Below are 18,057 nucleotides of genomic sequence, written 5' to 3'. Positions count from 1 at the left end.
ATTAAGTTCTTAGCCGAGGTACCACTGTATGTCACGAGACCAGGCTGCTTCGGTCCAGGGCCCTTCTGGTTGTCCCCACCCAAGTCTCCCCTTGCGTGGTCGGTGTGAAAGTGAGAGGCCAGAGAGAGATGGGCTCATGCCATGCACTCCGTCCTGCTGTTGATGTGCTTTGGTTGATTTTAGAGTTTGTCTGAATCCTGACAGCGTGGGCAGGGGAGGAGGCAGTGGGTAGCACTATTGAGTTTTTTACCTTTACCACATCCAAAATCAGTGAAATGTCATGCCAAGAATTGGGGCAGGACCAAGGTCTGGTGAAATACAGGATTGGCTCACGTTGACCCTCATCCCGGCATGTTCTGGCCGCTCTGGGGTGGCCTGGTGGTCCATAGTGTGACCTGGCACCAGGGCATTTCTGCTGGTGGGGGCATCTCTAGAGGGGGATTTTATAGCAGGGCTGCCACCCAGCTAGCACTGAGACTTTGGACCCCCTTCCTGGGGAAATAGGGCTGGTCCCCCCTCATTTCCCTACTATTCTTCAAGAGCCACTTAAGATCTATTTATTCACTTGGGTCTTTTGAGAATTAAATGTATTGGGGATCCAGCAACTGTAAATTTGACACTGTAGTTTTTAAGAATTGATGCATTTTTAATTTTGTTGTTATTGTGAAACATTTTGTAATGGTGTTTTAAATACATTGTACACCACCCTGAGCTCCTGTTTGGGAGGAAGGATGGCATAGAATGAAAATAAATCTGGGGTATAGGATTGCACCCACAGTTTCCTGTCTCTGCAGTGTGAGTGCACATCTGTAACTGATATAAAATTAGGGCCAAGACAGAAGTTCTTCTGTCTCCATCTGGTGGTGTTATGGGAGGATCAAAACCATGCACGCTCCATGGCCTATTTTTTTCCACAGTGGCATGTTTTGTGGGCCTGGGGGTGCTGCCTTCCTGGAGCCCGATGAGCCTGGGAAAACACCAGTGCTTTTTTCTGAGGGTACTCAGGGGTAAGCAGTATTGGCACCTTCTTTTTCTAGATGAAAAGCAGTGGAAAACACCATTTTGTTTTCTTCCCAGCAGCCTCCAGAGTGAAGGGAGAATGCTTCCTGTCCTCATTCTGTAGTCTGCTGGAAAGAAAAAATGAGGGTTGCCTCCTGCTACTGAGACGCTGAGGAGAGCAGTCACTGCTGGTGGTAAGTTTGGAGCATCTCCCATGATGGCAGCAGGGGGGAAGCATGGCTAAGTTTGGGGAGGCATTTCAGCTCAGCAGCCCTATTTAAGGTAGGCTCTTTTTAATTGCCCCATCCATCAGTGTGTGAGAGAGGAAAGGGGGTGGGGGGAGAGGATAATGGTGAGTACCAGCAACGTTTTTTCTAGAAAAGAAGCACTGCAAATACATGCTATGATTCATAGTGCAAGTGATGCTGAAAGGTGCTTTAAACATCATTCGTGGAAATTCTCATATACACTTATCTAGATATTTTGTATGAATGGAGAATGTTTTGGCAGAAACAATAGTAAAATAATCCACCTAGTTTGGGAGACAGATCTGTACAATTGTATATTAAGGCCATTATGACAAACTCCCCCATTGTATTATTGCAGAAAAGCTGCTAAAATGTGGGCTAGACAAGGTAACTGTTAGGTGGATTTGTACCGGTAGCTGGTTAACTGACCAAACCCAAAGAGTACAATGGTACCTTGGTTGTTGAACTTAATCTATTCCGGGAGTTCGTTCGACTCCTGGAACTGTTCGAAAACCAAGGCACAGCTTCCGATTGGTTGCAGGAGCTTCTTGGACTCATTTGGAAGCCGTGGAAGCTGCGTCGGACATTCAACTTCCCAAAAACATTCACAAACCGGAACACTTACTTCCAGGTTTGCAGTGTTCGGAAGCCGATTTGTTCGGGAGCCAATCCATTTGAGAACCAATGTACCGCTGTACCCATGAATGGTTCCTTATCATCCTAGAAAAAGTGACCTGTGGAGTGCTGCAAGGTTCTGTTATGGGGCCATTGTTGTTCAACGTCTTTATAAATGACGCAGATGAAAGAATTGTGGGGATGCTCATCCAATTTGCAGATGACACCAAACTGAGAAGGGTTGCTAATGCTGCAGAAGACAGAATCAGAATGCAAAATGATCTTAACAGATTGGAGAAATGGGTCCAAGCTAACAAAATAAATTTCAATAGGGACAAATGTCAGGTTCTGCATGTAGGCAGGAAGAACCAGATGCATAAATATAAAATGGGGTACACTTGGCTTACTAGCAGTACATGTAACTGAGTTAAGATTAAAAAAGGATGCGTACAAAAAATGGAAAAGGGGGGAAACCATCAAAGAGGAATTCAAACAAATAGCCAGCACGTGTAGACACAAAGTCAGAAAAGCTAAAGCACAGAATGAACTCAGGCTTGCTAGAGAGGTTAAAAGCAACAAAAAAGGCTTTGATGGGTATGTTCGTAGCAAAAGGAAGAACAAAGAAACAGTGGGGTCACTCAGAGGAGAAGATGGTGAAATGCAAACAGGGGACACAGAAAGGGCTGAACTCCTCAATGCCTTCTTTGCTTCAATCTTCTCCGATAAAGAAAACAATACCCGACCTGAAGAATTTGGAGCAAATGATTCAGCAGAGGAAACACAGCCCAGAATAACTAAGGAGATAGAACAAGAATACTTGGCTAGTCTAGATGTATTCAAGTCTCCAGGGCCAGATGAACTGCATCCAAGAGTATTAAAAGAACTAGCAGATGTGATCTCAGAACCACTGGCAGTCATCTTTGAGAATTCCTGGAGAACAGGCGAAGTCCCGGCAGACTGGAGGAGGGCAAATGTTGTCCCTATTTTCAAAAAGGGGAAAAGAGAGGACCCAAATAATTACCGCCCAGTCAGTCTGACATCAATACCAGGGAAGATTCTGGAGCAGATCATTAAGCAAACAGTCTGTGAGCACCTAGAAAGGAATGCTGTGATCACCAATAGTCAGCATGGATTTCTGAAAAATAAGTCATGTCAGACGAACCTGATCTCATTTTTTGACAGAATTACAAGCCTGGTAGATGAAGGGAACACAGTGGATGTAACCTACCTTGATTTCAGCAAGCCATTTGACAAGGTGCCCCATGATATTCTTGTAAAGAAGCTGGTAAAATGTGGTCTTGACTATGCTACCACTCAGTGGATTTGTAACTGGCTGACTGACCGAACCCAAAGGGTGCTCATCAATGGTTCCTCTTCATCCTGGAGAAGAGTGACTAGTGGGGTGCCACAGGGTTCTGTCTTGGGCCCGGTCATATTCAACATCTTTATCAATGACTTGGATGATGGATTCAAGGGCATCCTGATCAAATTTGCAGATGACACCAAACTGGGAGGGGTGACTAACACCCCAGAGGACAGGATCACATTTCAAAACGACCTTGACAGATTAGAGAACTGGGCCAAAACAAACAAGATGAATTTTAACAGGGAGAAATGTAAAGTATTGCACTTGGGCAAAAAAAATGAGGGGCACAAATACAAGATGGGTGACACCTGTCTTGAGAGCAGTACATGTGAAAAGGATCTAGGAGTCTTGGTTGACCACAAACTTGACATGAGCGAACAGGGTGACGCGGCAGCTAAAAAAGCCAATGCAATTCTGGGCTGCATCAATAGGAGTATAGCATCTAGATCAAGGGAAGTAATAGTGCCACTGTATTCTGCTCTGGTCAGACCTCACCTGGAGTACTGTGTCCAGTTCTGGGCACCACAGTTCAAGAAGGACACTGACAAACTGGAACGTGTCCAGAGGAGGGCAACCAAAATGGTCAAAGGCCTGGAAACGTTGCCTTATGAGGAACGGCTAAGGGAGCTGGGCATGTTTAGCCTGGAGAAGAGGAGGTTAAGGGGTGATATGATAGCCATGTTCAAATATATAAAAGGATGTCACATAGAGGAGGGAGAAAGGTTGTTTTCTGCTGCTCCAGAGAAGCGGACACGGAGCAATGGATCCAAACTACAAGAAAGAAGATTCCACCTAAACATTAGGAAGAACTTCCTGACAGTAAGAGCTGTTTGACAGTGGAATTTGCTACCAAGGAGTGTGGTGGAGTCTCCTGCTTTGGAGGTCTTTAAGCAGAGGTTTGACAACCGTATGTCAGGAGTGCTCTGATGGTGTTTCCTGCTTGGCAGGGGGTTGGACTCGATGGCCCTTGTGGTCTCTTCCAACTCTATGATTCTATGATTCTATGATTCAATGATTCAATGGCTTCAAGTTACAAGACAGGAATTGCTGACTAAACACCAGGAATAACTTTCTGATGGTAAGAGTCATTTGACAGAGGAAGAGACTCCCTCAGAAAGTGGTGGGCTCTCCTTCCTTGGAGGTTTTTAAACAGGTTGGATGGCCACCAGCCATGGATGCTTTATGGAGATTCCTGCATTGCCGGGGCTTCTCACTATGAAGCACAAGACTTGTAAACATGGCATGGGAAAACTCAGGGCCATCTGATGAAGCAGAATGTTGTGAGATTCAGGACAGATTCAGGAGAGAGGGAGACTTGGAAATGTATGAAGAAGCTATCAATTGCAAGCAAATTGGTAAAGAGGCATCTTTAAAATTTGAAGTTGGGAGAAATTGGCCATGTATTTTAAAGAGCAGCTTCTTATTGCTACGTTCGAGAAAGATAATGGTTCCTTCATATGGGATGCATTTAGCCTTTCCTATGAGGCATTGACATTTTACTATGGTGTGAAAACAGAATTGCTCCTATAGTAATGTTAGAAACTGTTGGGTTATGGGCAGCTGGTGCTAAAGCAAAAGTCAGTAACAATGTTCCTAACATTTGGCTTTTAAATGGCATATAAAAGGCCTGCACAATTTGTGGCCCACGAATTCTAAAAGCATTCTGACAGATATTTATAGGAGCCCAGCAGAAATTGCTCCTGCTGCTCCCCTGGTACTGCAGAAACATGGGCTTGTGTAAGGGATGCTTCCAAGCCGTCTGCAGGCCACCGAACAGGGATATCGAGCCTTCTTTTGATTGATGTGCCACACATTTTACAGACATGCCCCCATCCTGAAGTTGTATACACCAGAGTTCACAAGCCTCTTTTACTTGACAAGCCCCTCTCCCAGTGGAGGAACAAACTCCCAGTGGCTGCATTTCGTTGTGACTGTTTCACCTCCTCTTTCAGAAGCCTCTGCAGGCTGGTTGTTGGGAATCCCAAGTGGGGAGAGTGTTGCTGCACTTGTGGGCGTCTGGTTGGCCACCGTGTGCTGGACTTCATGAGGCCTTGGCTGGTCCAGCAGCACTCTTCTTGTGCTCTTACGTTAAGTATGTGGCTACCTCTGAAGTGTACGCTTAGAGACAAGGCACTTCAGTGCCCCCCAGATGTTGCCCCTAACAATTGCCCTCGCTGCCTGGGGCTGATGGAAGTTGAAGTCTCACAACTTCTGGAGGGAAGAAGGGTGGGGGAGGCTGGTCTAGTGGTTAGAGTCCAGGACCAAGGGAGACTCAGGTTCAAATCTTCACGATGCTCAGTAACCTTGGACCTGCCACTTTGCCAGCCTGTGTCCTCTGGCTCTGGCCCCCAGTGACTGATTGTGCCCCCCCATCCTCTTAGGAGATGCCTAAAGAGGATATTATTTCCATTGCTGTTAAAACACTTCCTACCAACTCTAATTTTTTGCTAATTATAACTGCTTTAATAAAAGCAATAAAATATAGAGGGAATGAATAGGTGTGTAATATCCAGTTGTTTTGAATGAAAACAGCACATCTTCCCCTCATTTCCAACAAATATTGCTGATTTGAATATATGTGGTTTGCCAGTTTTAGTAGAGTCATGCATCAGACAATACAAAATAATGTGGAAATTCTCTTTTAAAGTAATGCATAGATAGATATTTGGCCCATGGCCCATTACAAAAAAAAATTTCCATTGAGAAATAGAATCTGAAATTTCTGTACCTTGCAGTTTCACTATCTTGAGATAAATTGGTTAGCCGATCATTCAACATCCCATCCTTGTCTAATGATTTTCCCCTCCCCAACAAAGTCATTTCCCAACATTTCTATCTCTTAAATCTATCTCTTTAACCTACCAGTTAAGTCATTATTCTTACTTTTACTTAAGTTTATTATGTCAATGGGCTTGTAATTTTAGTTAACCAAGGTTGTAGTTTTACTTTTGGCCTGAGAACTGAACATTTAAAAGTCATCTCAATGAGTCCTTTGGTCCTTCTAACCCAGTAATGGTTACAGGCTGTGGCTATTTAAGATCTCAGGCGCTGGTTTTTCGTAGCTTTGCTTCCTGCTATCTTTTAACTGAAGAAGCAAGTGACTGAACCAGAGACCTTCTGCACACAGAGTACATGATCTGCCCACTTGAAACCCCGTCCTTGTTCTTGCTGTCCACTAACTCTCCTTGTACTGTATCTCTATCTGCCCTAAATCTTATTTGCCTGTTTTGCCGCTAGCCTTCCTCTCTTGCCTAATTATACAGGTCTCCAGTGCAATATTTATAGACCACTTTGGTCATTCTTTTTGGTGTATAATTCAACCAAATTAATAAAGTCTTGCTGGCCGGAGCAGACGGAAGGGAAGGGTTTACAAGGGGACTAGAGAAAGAATGATGGAGGAGGCTCAGCAGCAGTTTACTTTTCAAGCCTCAGGGTGCTGACCTGTGAAGCAGCATCACTGGACGGGGAACTGGCATCCCTAGCAGGAGACATTCAGAAGACTTTAATCCAGCCAATCTATTGGATGTTTTCATAGTGAGAATTACACAGTCAAACCTCGGCTCCCGAACATCTCCGTTATCGTACGTTTTGGCTCCTGAACGCCGAAAACCCAGAAGTAACTGCTCCAGTTTTTGAATGATTTTTGGAAGCTGAATGGCTTCCGGGGAGTTTTTTCTTTTTTCTCCATTGACTTTGCCGACCGCCCTTTGATCCTCGGTTGTCAAATGTTTCAGAAGTCGAACAGTCTTCTGGAACGGATTTCGTTCAGCAACCGAGGTTTGACTGTAGTAGTGCAAAGGGACAGATATTTGGCTCTGGCTGCAAAGGTTTCAAGAAATGGAGAGGTTCCGTCCTACTATTGCAATTGCTGCAATCATTCACAATAGTTTCCAGCCATTTTACTTTTTCTGTGCACACTTGTGCTTGCGTGGTGTCTGTGTCCCTGCTATCTGCATGCTTCTAAACTGTAGTGCCGGTTTTTGTGTCACGATGCTGTGATGGAAGTGAAGCTCTTGGAACTGCGTGAGGCTAAGGAGAAGGCAGAGGTCATTCCACAACAGTAAATGTCACAGGGATCATTTGACATTGCATCCCAAAAATATACTGGAGGGATTTTGCAGAAGGTCAGCAGAAAGCGCTCTTTCTCATGATTGGAAGTTCACGGTCACGGTCAGTTTGGTAGACAATTGCATGGTATAGTCATTTGGTGAGTGGACTACTCTGAAGTAAATGGCAAATGTTTCCTTTGGCTTCAAGTGAGGGAGCATGACATTCCAGTTCGGCAAATATGCCAGGGGAGAACGTTGCTTCTTAACATGCACTTTTCACTAAAAAAACATAAATAACTGATAGAAAACATTGCTGTTTTATTGCTATAGTGTAGTATGTTTGGCAGACCTGATTTTGCAGACGCTGTCGTAATCTGCAAGGGATTCCCACATGACAGGGCTCATGTTGCTAGCCTTCATGTCACGTTTGCAGACATTTTTGCAATACAGGGTGTGCAGGACTAGCAGGATGCTCGCAAGTGTGCCCTGGGGGAAGGGGGGCTGGAGTCTGACTTGGGAGAGGGGGCCAGGGAATTGTGGGTACCTGTACTAGCCAGGAGGCAAAAGAGAGGCAGGGGAAGCTTTAGAGTTGGAGGATGGAGCCCAGGATGGGTCAGAAGAAGAGGAGGAAGAGGCAAGTCAGGCAAGGGAAGGGCTGGGTGCTTCCCCACCCTCTCTTGCACCACTGTCTCCCAGAACCAGGAGGGGATTGAAGGGGGAAGAGCAGAGGGAACTTCCATGCAGGGGTAGTCTCTGGTTAAGTGCACACAGCCTGTCGGCGGCAGATACACAAACTGGTGGCCCCCTGTTGCTGCAACTGCTCCATAGAGCGCAGACCCGGGAATAGCTGCCTAGATGCTCCATGTGTGTGTGTGTTGGGGAGGGGTGTTTGGAGCCATAGGAATGACTGGAAGTGTCCCCTTTTGGCTATCTGCTGTGTGCATTCCTTTGGCTGGGCAGTGGCTGTGGCACAGAGTTGGCCTGCCAAGAGGCCTGGTGCCTGAAGCCAGCTCCCCATTCAAAGGACATGACCAAAGCAACACTGGCATCGTTGAGACAAGAATGTGAACATGCAGGGGATGTGGGCTTGGGACAAGAGATGGATCTTCAGGATGAGATTTGGAAGGCTGCAGTATCCAGGCAGGATTGATCAGCACCTCTTCTTTCAAAAATTAAGCAAGGATACACTGTGGCAGTGACTTCTCTAGCGGTATTTCAGAAATAAGTGTAATTGCCAACAGCAAAACCTTCATTTTTTAATCCATTGTTGTAAACCGTATTTCTTCTGGAGTTACAACTTGTGAGTTACAACTGGAGTGCTGCACTGTATTGATATATACTGTGCAATTAACAAAGTTCCCGTTACTGTGATGACAGCTGGTAATGAATGATATATCTTGCAAGGACTCCATGGGAATCCAGTGCATTTATATATTGTTTATGGGGAAGTACCATAGTTCATTTCATACAAAAGTTCCCAGATTTGATCCCTGACACCTCCAGGAAGAGCAGGGAGTGTTCCTGTGATGAAACTCTGGGAAACTTATCAGCCAAAGGCCTAGTTAAAGAGGACCATTAAAACCAGCCCTTTGAATTGGGCCGGAAACTACAGTGGTACCTCGGGTTAAGAACTTAATTCGTTCTGGGGGTCCATTCTTAACCTGAAAGTGTTCTTAACCTGAGGCACCACTTTCACTAATGGGGCCCCCCGCTACCCCCACAATGCCAGAGCACAATTTCTGTTCTCATCCTGAAGCAAAGTTCTTAACCCGAGGTACTATTTCTGGGTTAGAGGAGTCTGTAACCTGAAGAGTCTGTAACCCGAGGTACCACTGTAATGGGCAGCCAGTGCAGTCAGGACAGGATCAGTGCAATATGTTCAAACAATCTTGCCCCAGTGAGCATTCAGAACAATAGTTGAGTTTACCGCATTTTCCCATGTATGAGACGATCCCTATTTTTGTAAACCCAAAATTAGGAATTAATATTTTTAAACATCCACAGAACAACTTTTATATTTTACTAAATATTCAAAGCACTGGCACAGGCGTAGCAGCCCCTGCAGGCGCCTGAGGCGCGTTGTGTGTGTGCACAAGTGGGAAGCAGCAGAGCAGGCCCCACAAACACCTGAGATCGCCCAAAGTTCTGGAGGACAGTGGCTCCAGGCCCTGCAGCCCACGTGCCACTTGGTGTGTGTGGCAGAACACACACACACACACACCCTGCCTTCTTATGCTAATGAGCACCAGTATATTTAGTGGTAAGTGTGATGATTGGAGCATTCACCATCCGTATATAAGGCAACCCCCATTGTTGACTAATTTTTTTTAGCAAGAAACCATTGTCTTATACACGTACAAATATGCCACTTTATCAGAAGCTGAAAGTGGCCAAGGAGATGATGGACTATTAGATGACAAATGGAAGCTACAGGAGAAAAGAGTAATGGAGTGTGCTTCTTGGGGGTCCATCTGCCCTTACCTGTGCATTGTAAGCAGGGCTGCATTCCTCCCTAGAGGTTGGCCTTCGACAGAAATGCTGCTATTGTTTGCCCCTGTTTTTCTAGTTCCCTGTTCCTTTTGTGATGGACAACAGGCATGTGGTGCGAATGTTTTCCTTTTTGCTGCTGAAAGGGCAGATTACTTCACACAGATGTGGACGCATATCAAAAGAATAAATATTCCCCCCTCTGTCTGTTGTAATGAGCCATTGTTAGAGATTATTATGCAAACTGGGTTCATTTGGTGTTTTAGTCATAGTGGCTGATCATTTGACACCTGAATAGAAAAGAGTTGCACTGTAGAAAATTCTCACAGGTTGTGGGAGCCCCAGGAAAGCGAGTTTCAGTATTTTTTATTAAACTCTACTTTCTTTTCAGAACATCATCTCCTGATCATTGCATGGTCAACATCTTTTACCTCTCACTGTATATCTGCCTATTCTCTACTCTACTAAGCTTTGGCTTCAAGCAAACACTAGCTGAGTAAAAGAAATTAGTTTTCTGCCAACTTCTGTCCCAACACAAAATGTCATTTCTGGAAGAGGGAGGAGGAGAATCACAGAATCATAGAATTGGAAGGGACCCCAGGGGTCACCTAGTCCAACCCCCTGCAATGCCGGAATCTCAGCTAAAGCATCCATGACAGAGGACCATCCAACCTCTGCTTAAAAACCTCCAAGGGAGTCCACAACCTCCCAAGGGAGACCGTTCCACTCTCTAAAAGCTCTTACTGCCAGAGAGTTCTTAATGATGTTTAATTGGAATCTCCTTCCTTGTAACTTGAAGCCCTTGGTTCAAGTCCTACACTCCAGAACAGGAGAAAACAAGCTTGCTCCATCTTACACGTGACAGCCCTTAAGATATTTCAAGATGGCTATCATACATTGTCTCAGTCGCCTCCTTTCCAGGCTAAACATGCCCAGCTCCTCCAACATTTCCTCGTAAGTCTTGGTTTCCAGACCTGTGGCTATCTTGGTTGCCACCCTCTGTGCATGTTCCAGCTTGTCAATGTCATTCTTAAACTGTGGTGCCCAGAACTGGACACAGGACTCCAGGTTTGGTCTGACCAAGGCAGAATAGAGTGGTATTATTACTTCCTTTGATCTGGACACTAGACTTCCATAGATGCGGCCTAGAATAGCATTAGCTTTTTTTTGCTCTTGCATCACACTCTTGCCTCATGTTAGGCTTGTGGTCCACCAAGACCCTTCGATCCCTTTCACATGTACTGCTAGTAAGCCAACTAATAGCTCTGTAAGCCAGCTGTCCCCTGTCTTATATTTATGTAGCTGGTTCTTCCTGCTGAAGTGCAGAACCTGACCTTTGTGCCTATTGAAATTCATTTTGTTAGTTTGGGCCTAGTTCTCCAACCTGTTAGGGTTGAATCGTGATTCTGTCTTCTGTGGCATTAACTACCCCTCCCAGTTTGGGATCATCTGCAAATTTGATGAGCATTCCCTCAATTCCTTTGTCCAAGTCTTTTATAAAGATGTTGAGCAACAATGGGCCCAGGACTACGGTCCCTACAGCACCCCACATGTCACTTTCCCCCATGATGACTAGGAACCATTAATGAGTCCTCTTTGGGTTTGGTCAGTCAATCAGCTACAAATCCACCTAAAAGTTACCTCATTCAACCCACATTTTATCAGCTTCCTTGCAAGAATATAATGCCAATTTTTGTGAAAAGCCTTACTGAAATCACTATGTCCACAGCATTCCCCTGATCAATGAAGCTGGTGACTCTATCAAAAAAAGAAATGAGATTTGTCTAGCACAGGGGTAGTCAACCTTTTTATACCTACCACCCACTAATGCATCTTTCTTGATGGTAGAATTTCTTTACCGCCCCCCAGCACTCAATGGAAGGAGGATTCAGCTTCTGGCATAGAACCCCCTGCCGCCCACCCAGAATCCTGAAACACCCACTAGTGGGCAGTAGGGACCAGGTTGGCAACCCCTGGTCTGGCATCACTTATTTTTAAGACACCCATGCTGAGTCTTGGTAATCACAGCATCCTTTTCTAAATGCTCACAGACCGACTATTGAATTATCTGTTCTAGGATCTACCCTGGTATCAATGTCAAGCTCACTGGTCCATAGGTACCTGGGTCTTCTCCCCCCCCCCCTTTGAAGATGGAGACAACACTTGCCTGCCTCCAGTCTGCAGAACCTCACTTGTTCTCCAAGAATTTTCAAAGATCATAGACAAAGTCTCTGACATTACATCCACAAGCTCCTTTAGTACCCTTGGATGCAGCTTATCAGGCCCTGGAGATTTGAATTTATTTAAAGTAGCGAGGTCTTGCCTTACTACCTCTTTTCATATCTTGGGCTGCAGCTCCCTCCTTCCATCATTTATTCTGTTATCACCAGGTTGGGCATTGCTTTCCTTTTGGGTGAAACAAAATAAAGAAATTCCTTCCAGTAGCACCTTAGAGACCAACTAAGTTTGTTATTGGTATGAGCTTTCATGTGCATGCACACTTCTTTCATGTCTAAACCACAGAGCCTAGGACTTGCTGATCAGAAGGTCGGTGATTTGAATCCCCGCGACGGGGTGAGCTACCGTTGCTCAGTCCCAGCTCCTGCCAACCTAGCAGTTTGAAAGCACATCAAAGTGCAAGTAGATAGATAGGTACCACTCTGGTGGGAAGGTAAACGGTGTTTCCGTGTGCTGCTCTGGTTCGCCAGAAGCGGCCTAGTCATGCTGGCCACATGACCTAGAAGCTGTCTGTGGACAAACAGCTCCCTCGGCCATTAAAGCGAGATGAGCGCCACAACCCCAGAGTCGTCCGTGGCTGGACTTAATGGTCAGGGATCCCTTTACCTAAGACACACTTAGGCTGTGTACACGCTACCAACTGGAATCCTGATTTTCCTGAAGGAGCCTCCACGAGCTCCTTCAGACAGTCGCAAGGGTGATGGGGATGACAGCCGGAGTGCTTGTTTCTACACCCTCTCCCTCATGTGTAATAGTTCTGGATTCATAGAATGCCTGAGGGCTGTTGTGTGCAAAGGTTTGGCCATCCTCTAAGGGAGCAGTGGAAGACAGAAGTGCCTGGCGTGCTCTGGTCCATGGGGTCACGAAGAGTCGGACACGACTAAACGACTAAACAACAACAAGGGGGCATGATGCGGGGCCTGTGTGACATAGCCTCCTGCTGCACAGCCCCTCCTGCGAGGGATGGCCTCATGGTGGGGCTTCCATGTTGCTAGAAATAGGATAGCAAAAGACAACCCCTGCCTGGACACAGCACCCAAGTTATTTTAGCTCCTGAGGCAGAAAATCCCATGAGACTTCTCTGTGGGAGTAAAACTACAACCACAAGACTAAATTAAATAACTAACCATTTGCTGACCTTCATGGCACAGGCCTCAGACAGCTGCCCCACTGGCTAGGACTGCATCCAGAATTGTGCCAAACCCTGCTTTGTCATGGTGACAATGAGGGGAGATGGGGCAGTGGGTTTTCAGAACTGTTTCCACCCTTGCTCCATTGAGCTCAGTGAGTGAAATGTGCCTTTTGTCTGACCTGTGGTGGTGTGGTCAGGAGCTCAAGGGGAGTGTACATACATGCAGCCATCATTTTATTTGTGTCCCACAGTCAAAACCATGCTCAGGGTGGCTTATAACAAGGGGAAAATGCATTTCAAAACACAACTAGCCATAAACAATAAATAAAACATCAAAAAGTACACAACCAAACTGAACAATTTCCACATAAATCATAATATACTAAAAATTAATATCACTAACAGCAACACCCCCTCCTTAAACACACCCACCCCACCAGCAACACCCGAGCCCAAGATTCTGTTGAGTGACCTCAGCCTTTGTAGCTGGAGTCAGTCCGGGCAGCCCCTGCCCAAGCCAGCAAGGCAGGGAGGAGATCTTCCAGGACTTACAGCCAAGGTGGGTGTAAGATCTGGGGCAAATCTCCTCCTCCTCCTCTGCTCCACCCACATCTCTGGCCACCAGTGCAGATGTGCTCCCGTGTATCTCCAGTGGTGGTGGGGGGGTCTCTCAAGTGCCACCCACACAATAGAAATCCTATATTCCCCCAGCCAGTTCATCTCTATAGGCATGCACTCTTAGGCTTCAGTCCTAAAGATATTACTTGGATGTAAATCCCATTGAAATCAGTTGGACATATTTCTCAGGAAATGTTTCGGACTGGAGTGCCAGAGTCTATGCTTGTTTCTCCCACAAGCAAAAGGTTCTTGCTCAGTATTTGCACTAGCTGCAGATTCACCCGGCTTCTAATACGGCAAGTAATGTAATGGAATTTCAATAAATAATTCAAGCTTATCTCCAGTTACATTTTCAGGGTTAACTTTCAGCACCTGACTGCCATTATTTTTTGCTAGCTGAATTTTGTGCTTAGAGGTATGGAAATTTGGCTGAGGGTCACCAACATTTATGAGGCTAAAGGCATAACCAGATTACTGATCCCAGTCTATAGATTTTAAAGAGAAATTTGAATTCCAGATGTGGATAGCTTTCTATTTTACATAAACTCAGTTGAAATTATCTTGCAGTAAGTTTTAGCTCCTTGTTATATTGGTATTATTCACGTTTTACGCACCTGGCTTTTTGTGTTTTTACTTGGTGTTTTATTGCTGTTTTACTGTATTGTATTCACAATATGGCTGCAAGGGGCCTTGAGACCATTTAATAAACAAATAAACAAACAAATTATAGCATCTCATTTCCAGAAACTTCTCTTAGATTTGTAGCTGTACTTCAATGAAAAATACTGTGCTCGTCTTATCATCTGACGATGTTAATTTGCCACATCTCCCATAACAGTAGCTCAATTTCCAAGCAACTGGGTAGTATTCAACTAAATTAATCTGCAAGCAAAACGACTTCTGCTTGTGCAGTGAGACTTCTCTTCCTTCTTACTGTGCTCACTTGGTACCATTTCCAAATCTGCTGGGGGCGAGGGGCGGGGAGAGAGGGGAAGTGCCCTCTTGCACAAATCAAAGTTGTTCCAATTGCACGAACTGCTACTTAACACTATGTTAAGTGTTTAACCTTGGTTTTGAATTGGAAGCATTTAATCAGAAAAAGTTGCTCAGATTTGTTGGTGGGTTGGTGGGATGGCAGGGAAGGCCAGATCCCTCTGAAGAAGAGACTTAGTGAAAGCTATGGAGACGATTGTGTTGAGATGAGAAACCTTTGGGAGGGCCAGGAAAGCTGATTTTCTTAAGGAGACACAAATACATGTGTGTTTAAGAGTCCTGGGGGACTTCTATAGCTCGGCCTGCACAACATGCAGAGCCAAATTCACTTCAGTGGCCTTGGTCTACGTCTGGAGACTTGCCCAGGACTGCAGACTCAGCTGCCAAGCAACTGGCAAACTGCGTATGTGGCTGGTGGGCAACCTTCACCTGGCAGGCTCACAAGTTGTGCAGGTTCTGCTGTAGTTCCCAACTGTGTAGGGAAGCCAAGGGAGGAAGCACAGGAGCCCCATACTCCCCAAACAATCTGCGTTTGCAGTGGGAGAGTGAAAAGATAAGTCTCTCACCCTTGTGTGTTGCCTTCCCAGTAAGAATGGCACCCGCCATGTCATTATTTAAAGAAAAAGAAGACTCAAAGCTGCCACGTCCAGTTTGGCCCTGAAAAACAAAGTACGAGAAGTCTGGGAACAAAGTGGAGCTGAGCTGGAAGGAGGTGGACGCAGATGGCATCAGCAGCTTGGAAGAACTTGACAAGGATTTTGGGTGGACTCAAACTGGCATTGTGATGCTTGCAGTGAAAGGAAAAATACACCTCCAGATAATTTTCTTCTCTATTTCTTATTTCCTCTAGGCTGGTGTAGATGGTGAAAGCATTGGGAACTGCCCTTTTTCACAGCGTCTCTTCATGATACTTTGGCTCAAAGGGGTTGTGTTCAATGTCACCACAGTTGACCTGAAGAGGTAAAGGATCTTGATAAAAAATATTTGATGAGACACAATGGCGTTCGTGTTTTCTTGTGTTTATTTATAAGCATTATAAGAAGCCTGCCTTTCACCAAAGAATTATGTAAACCTGCCTTTCACCAAATGGTTCTACACCTGGGTAAAATTGAATTTAAAGACAGTATGAACAGCCACAAAAACCATGAACCATAAAATTATCAGCATTTAAAGCCCGCTGAACCAGAACTGACTGGCAGACTATTGCTCTGCCAGCAAAAACTTAACAGCACCACCTCAGAGGAGAGGTCATTCCAGGGAAGTTTGTAATGGTTGATGTTTTATTGCATTTTAATAGTGGCTGGGGCAACCCAGTCAGATGGGTGGCATATAAATAACAAATTTATTGCTATTGTTATTAAATGGGGCTTTGCCACCCGAGAAGCCCTCTCACCTGGTGGAGGGAGCAGCAGCAGAGTTCTCTCAGCTGGTCTGCCCATGCATTCATGGGCAGGTCTGTGAGGGAGGAGATGTTCTTCAGAGAGCTGTACTCTTAAGTCACTTAGGGCTTTGTATGTTAACACCAAAACCTTGAGTTGGGCTTGGAGCATATTTGCAAACAGTGCAATTCTTTCAAGACCAGTGTCATCCAATTGGCCATACCAGTTAACATTCTGGCCACTGCAAAAGGTTCCAGCTGCAGTTTTCAAACCGTCTTCAAGGGCAGTCCCACATAGAACGTGTTACAGTAGTCTGATCTGGAGGTCACTAGAGCATGGGTTACTGTGACCACATTTGTTTCTGACCACAAATGGCAGTAGCTGGTGAACCTGTTAGAGCTGGAAACCAGCACTCCTGGCCACTGAAGCCACCTGAGCTTCAAGGGTGGGAGGTGGCTCTGTGCACCTGCTCCTTCAAGGGAGTGCAGCCCCACCAAGAGCACGACCCCTTTCTTCTCTCACCTCAGATGGAACAGAGAAGCAGAGTTGAATGTCATCCACATACTGATGACACCTCACCTGAAAGCTCCTGATGAATTCTCCCAACAACTTGATATTCCTTCTGATCACTTTATTTGGATTTTCTGTTGGGAACTTTAATATTTCTCATACAGACAGCGAATCCTACTTTGCTTTTTTCTGCACTCTTTAAGTACAGGCAACTCCCCATTTGCACATGAGCAACCGCCGATGCAGGCACTGCGTTTGTCTTGGCGTACAACCCTTGCGTAAATGGAGAGAGGCCTGTATATCCTATATGTAGCTTAAAAAGCAAAGGGCTAATTTTCTCAGTAGTACAAAACCAATTGGACTTCCATGGCATACATGATTAGTAATTTATTGAACTTTCTTTTTGTTTCCACAGAAAGCCAGCTGATTTACATAATTTAGCTCCTGGGAGCCACCCACCATTCCTGACGTTCAATGGGGAAGTCAAGACAGATATCAACAAAATTGAAGAATTTTTGGAGGAAACGCTTTCACCTCCAAAGTAAAAAATAAGAGTTTTTTAGAATTATGGTGTAGTTACCACATGAAATGGGTAAAAGTAAAGGGCAAATTGATATCTGCTTTGTGTTACAATGAGCCTGCTTGCCTCTTAGCTAGTCAACCTAGAAAAATACATATTTCTAAAACTTGCCTCTCCTCCTCTGGTACTAATTTGAGCATGAGCTAAGGACTTTTAACCATGGGACCTGATTTCATGAAACCCCCCCCCCCCCTTGTATAGCCCACAATTTGTTCTTTCCTCTCTCCCCATTTCCCATCCTGCAAAGTATAACTTCTAAAATGCAGCACTTAAGTTGTTGTACTAAATCAGGCTTCCACAACCTCGGCCCTTCAGATGTTTTGAGACTACAATCCCAGCATCCCTGACCACCGGTCCTGATAGCTAGGGATCCTGGGAGTTGTAGGCCAAAAACATCTGGAGGGCTGAGGTTGAGGAAGCCTGTACTAAATCCTTGTACCTGTAAATATAATTTGTATGACTCTGGGTTGCAGGACTCCCTGCCTGCCCCGCTTTGTATGCAGTGTAACAAGAGGAGGGAATACTATGGGATGGCCTCACCTTCGGTAGCAGGTTTGCCCAACATGTGATCCACTAAACTGAACCCACTTTAGTGGAGGGCAATGGATGTGTGGGGAGGTTGCAAGGCAGGGGGAGAACGTTCTGCTTGGGGGGTGGTTACAATTTGACGAGGGGGCTGGGTGGCCTTCCTCCTCACCCATAAGGGGAAAAAATAAGTGTAGACAAGGCGCTGTGCTCTGCAGCTGGCTGCCAGTCACTTTTAAAATTGTTTTTTAAAATAGCCAGGGAGACAGCCATCTTCTTTTTGGTACAGCGTGTCTGGGAACCGTGCCATGTACAGTA

General features: G+C 45.3%; 1 protein-coding gene across 3 annotated transcripts in view; it reads left to right on the top strand.

Annotated features, from left to right (window-relative positions):
- CLIC5 (chloride intracellular channel 5) overlaps nucleotides 1-18,057 on the top strand; it is a 59,409-nt gene that overhangs the window by 18,347 nt on the left and 23,005 nt on the right. For 2 of the 3 annotated variants that reach the window (XM_081906468.1, XM_081906469.1), the window contains exons 2-3: nucleotides 15,596-15,705; nucleotides 17,050-17,175. In XM_081906468.1, coding sequence (XP_081762594.1) covers nucleotides 15,596-15,705; nucleotides 17,050-17,175 — 236 coding nt within the window. Of the gene's footprint in view, nucleotides 1-1,172; nucleotides 1,194-15,595; nucleotides 15,706-17,049; nucleotides 17,176-18,057 lie in introns of those variants that run through there. The other variant, XM_081906470.1, reaches the window with a different exon arrangement.

The sequence above is a fragment of the Podarcis melisellensis genome, assembly GCF_964234715.1.
Source record: "Podarcis melisellensis genome assembly, chromosome: 3".
Lineage (NCBI taxonomy): Eukaryota > Metazoa > Chordata > Lepidosauria > Squamata > Lacertidae > Podarcis > Podarcis melisellensis.
This window is presented reverse-complemented; position numbering and strand designations above follow the sequence as displayed.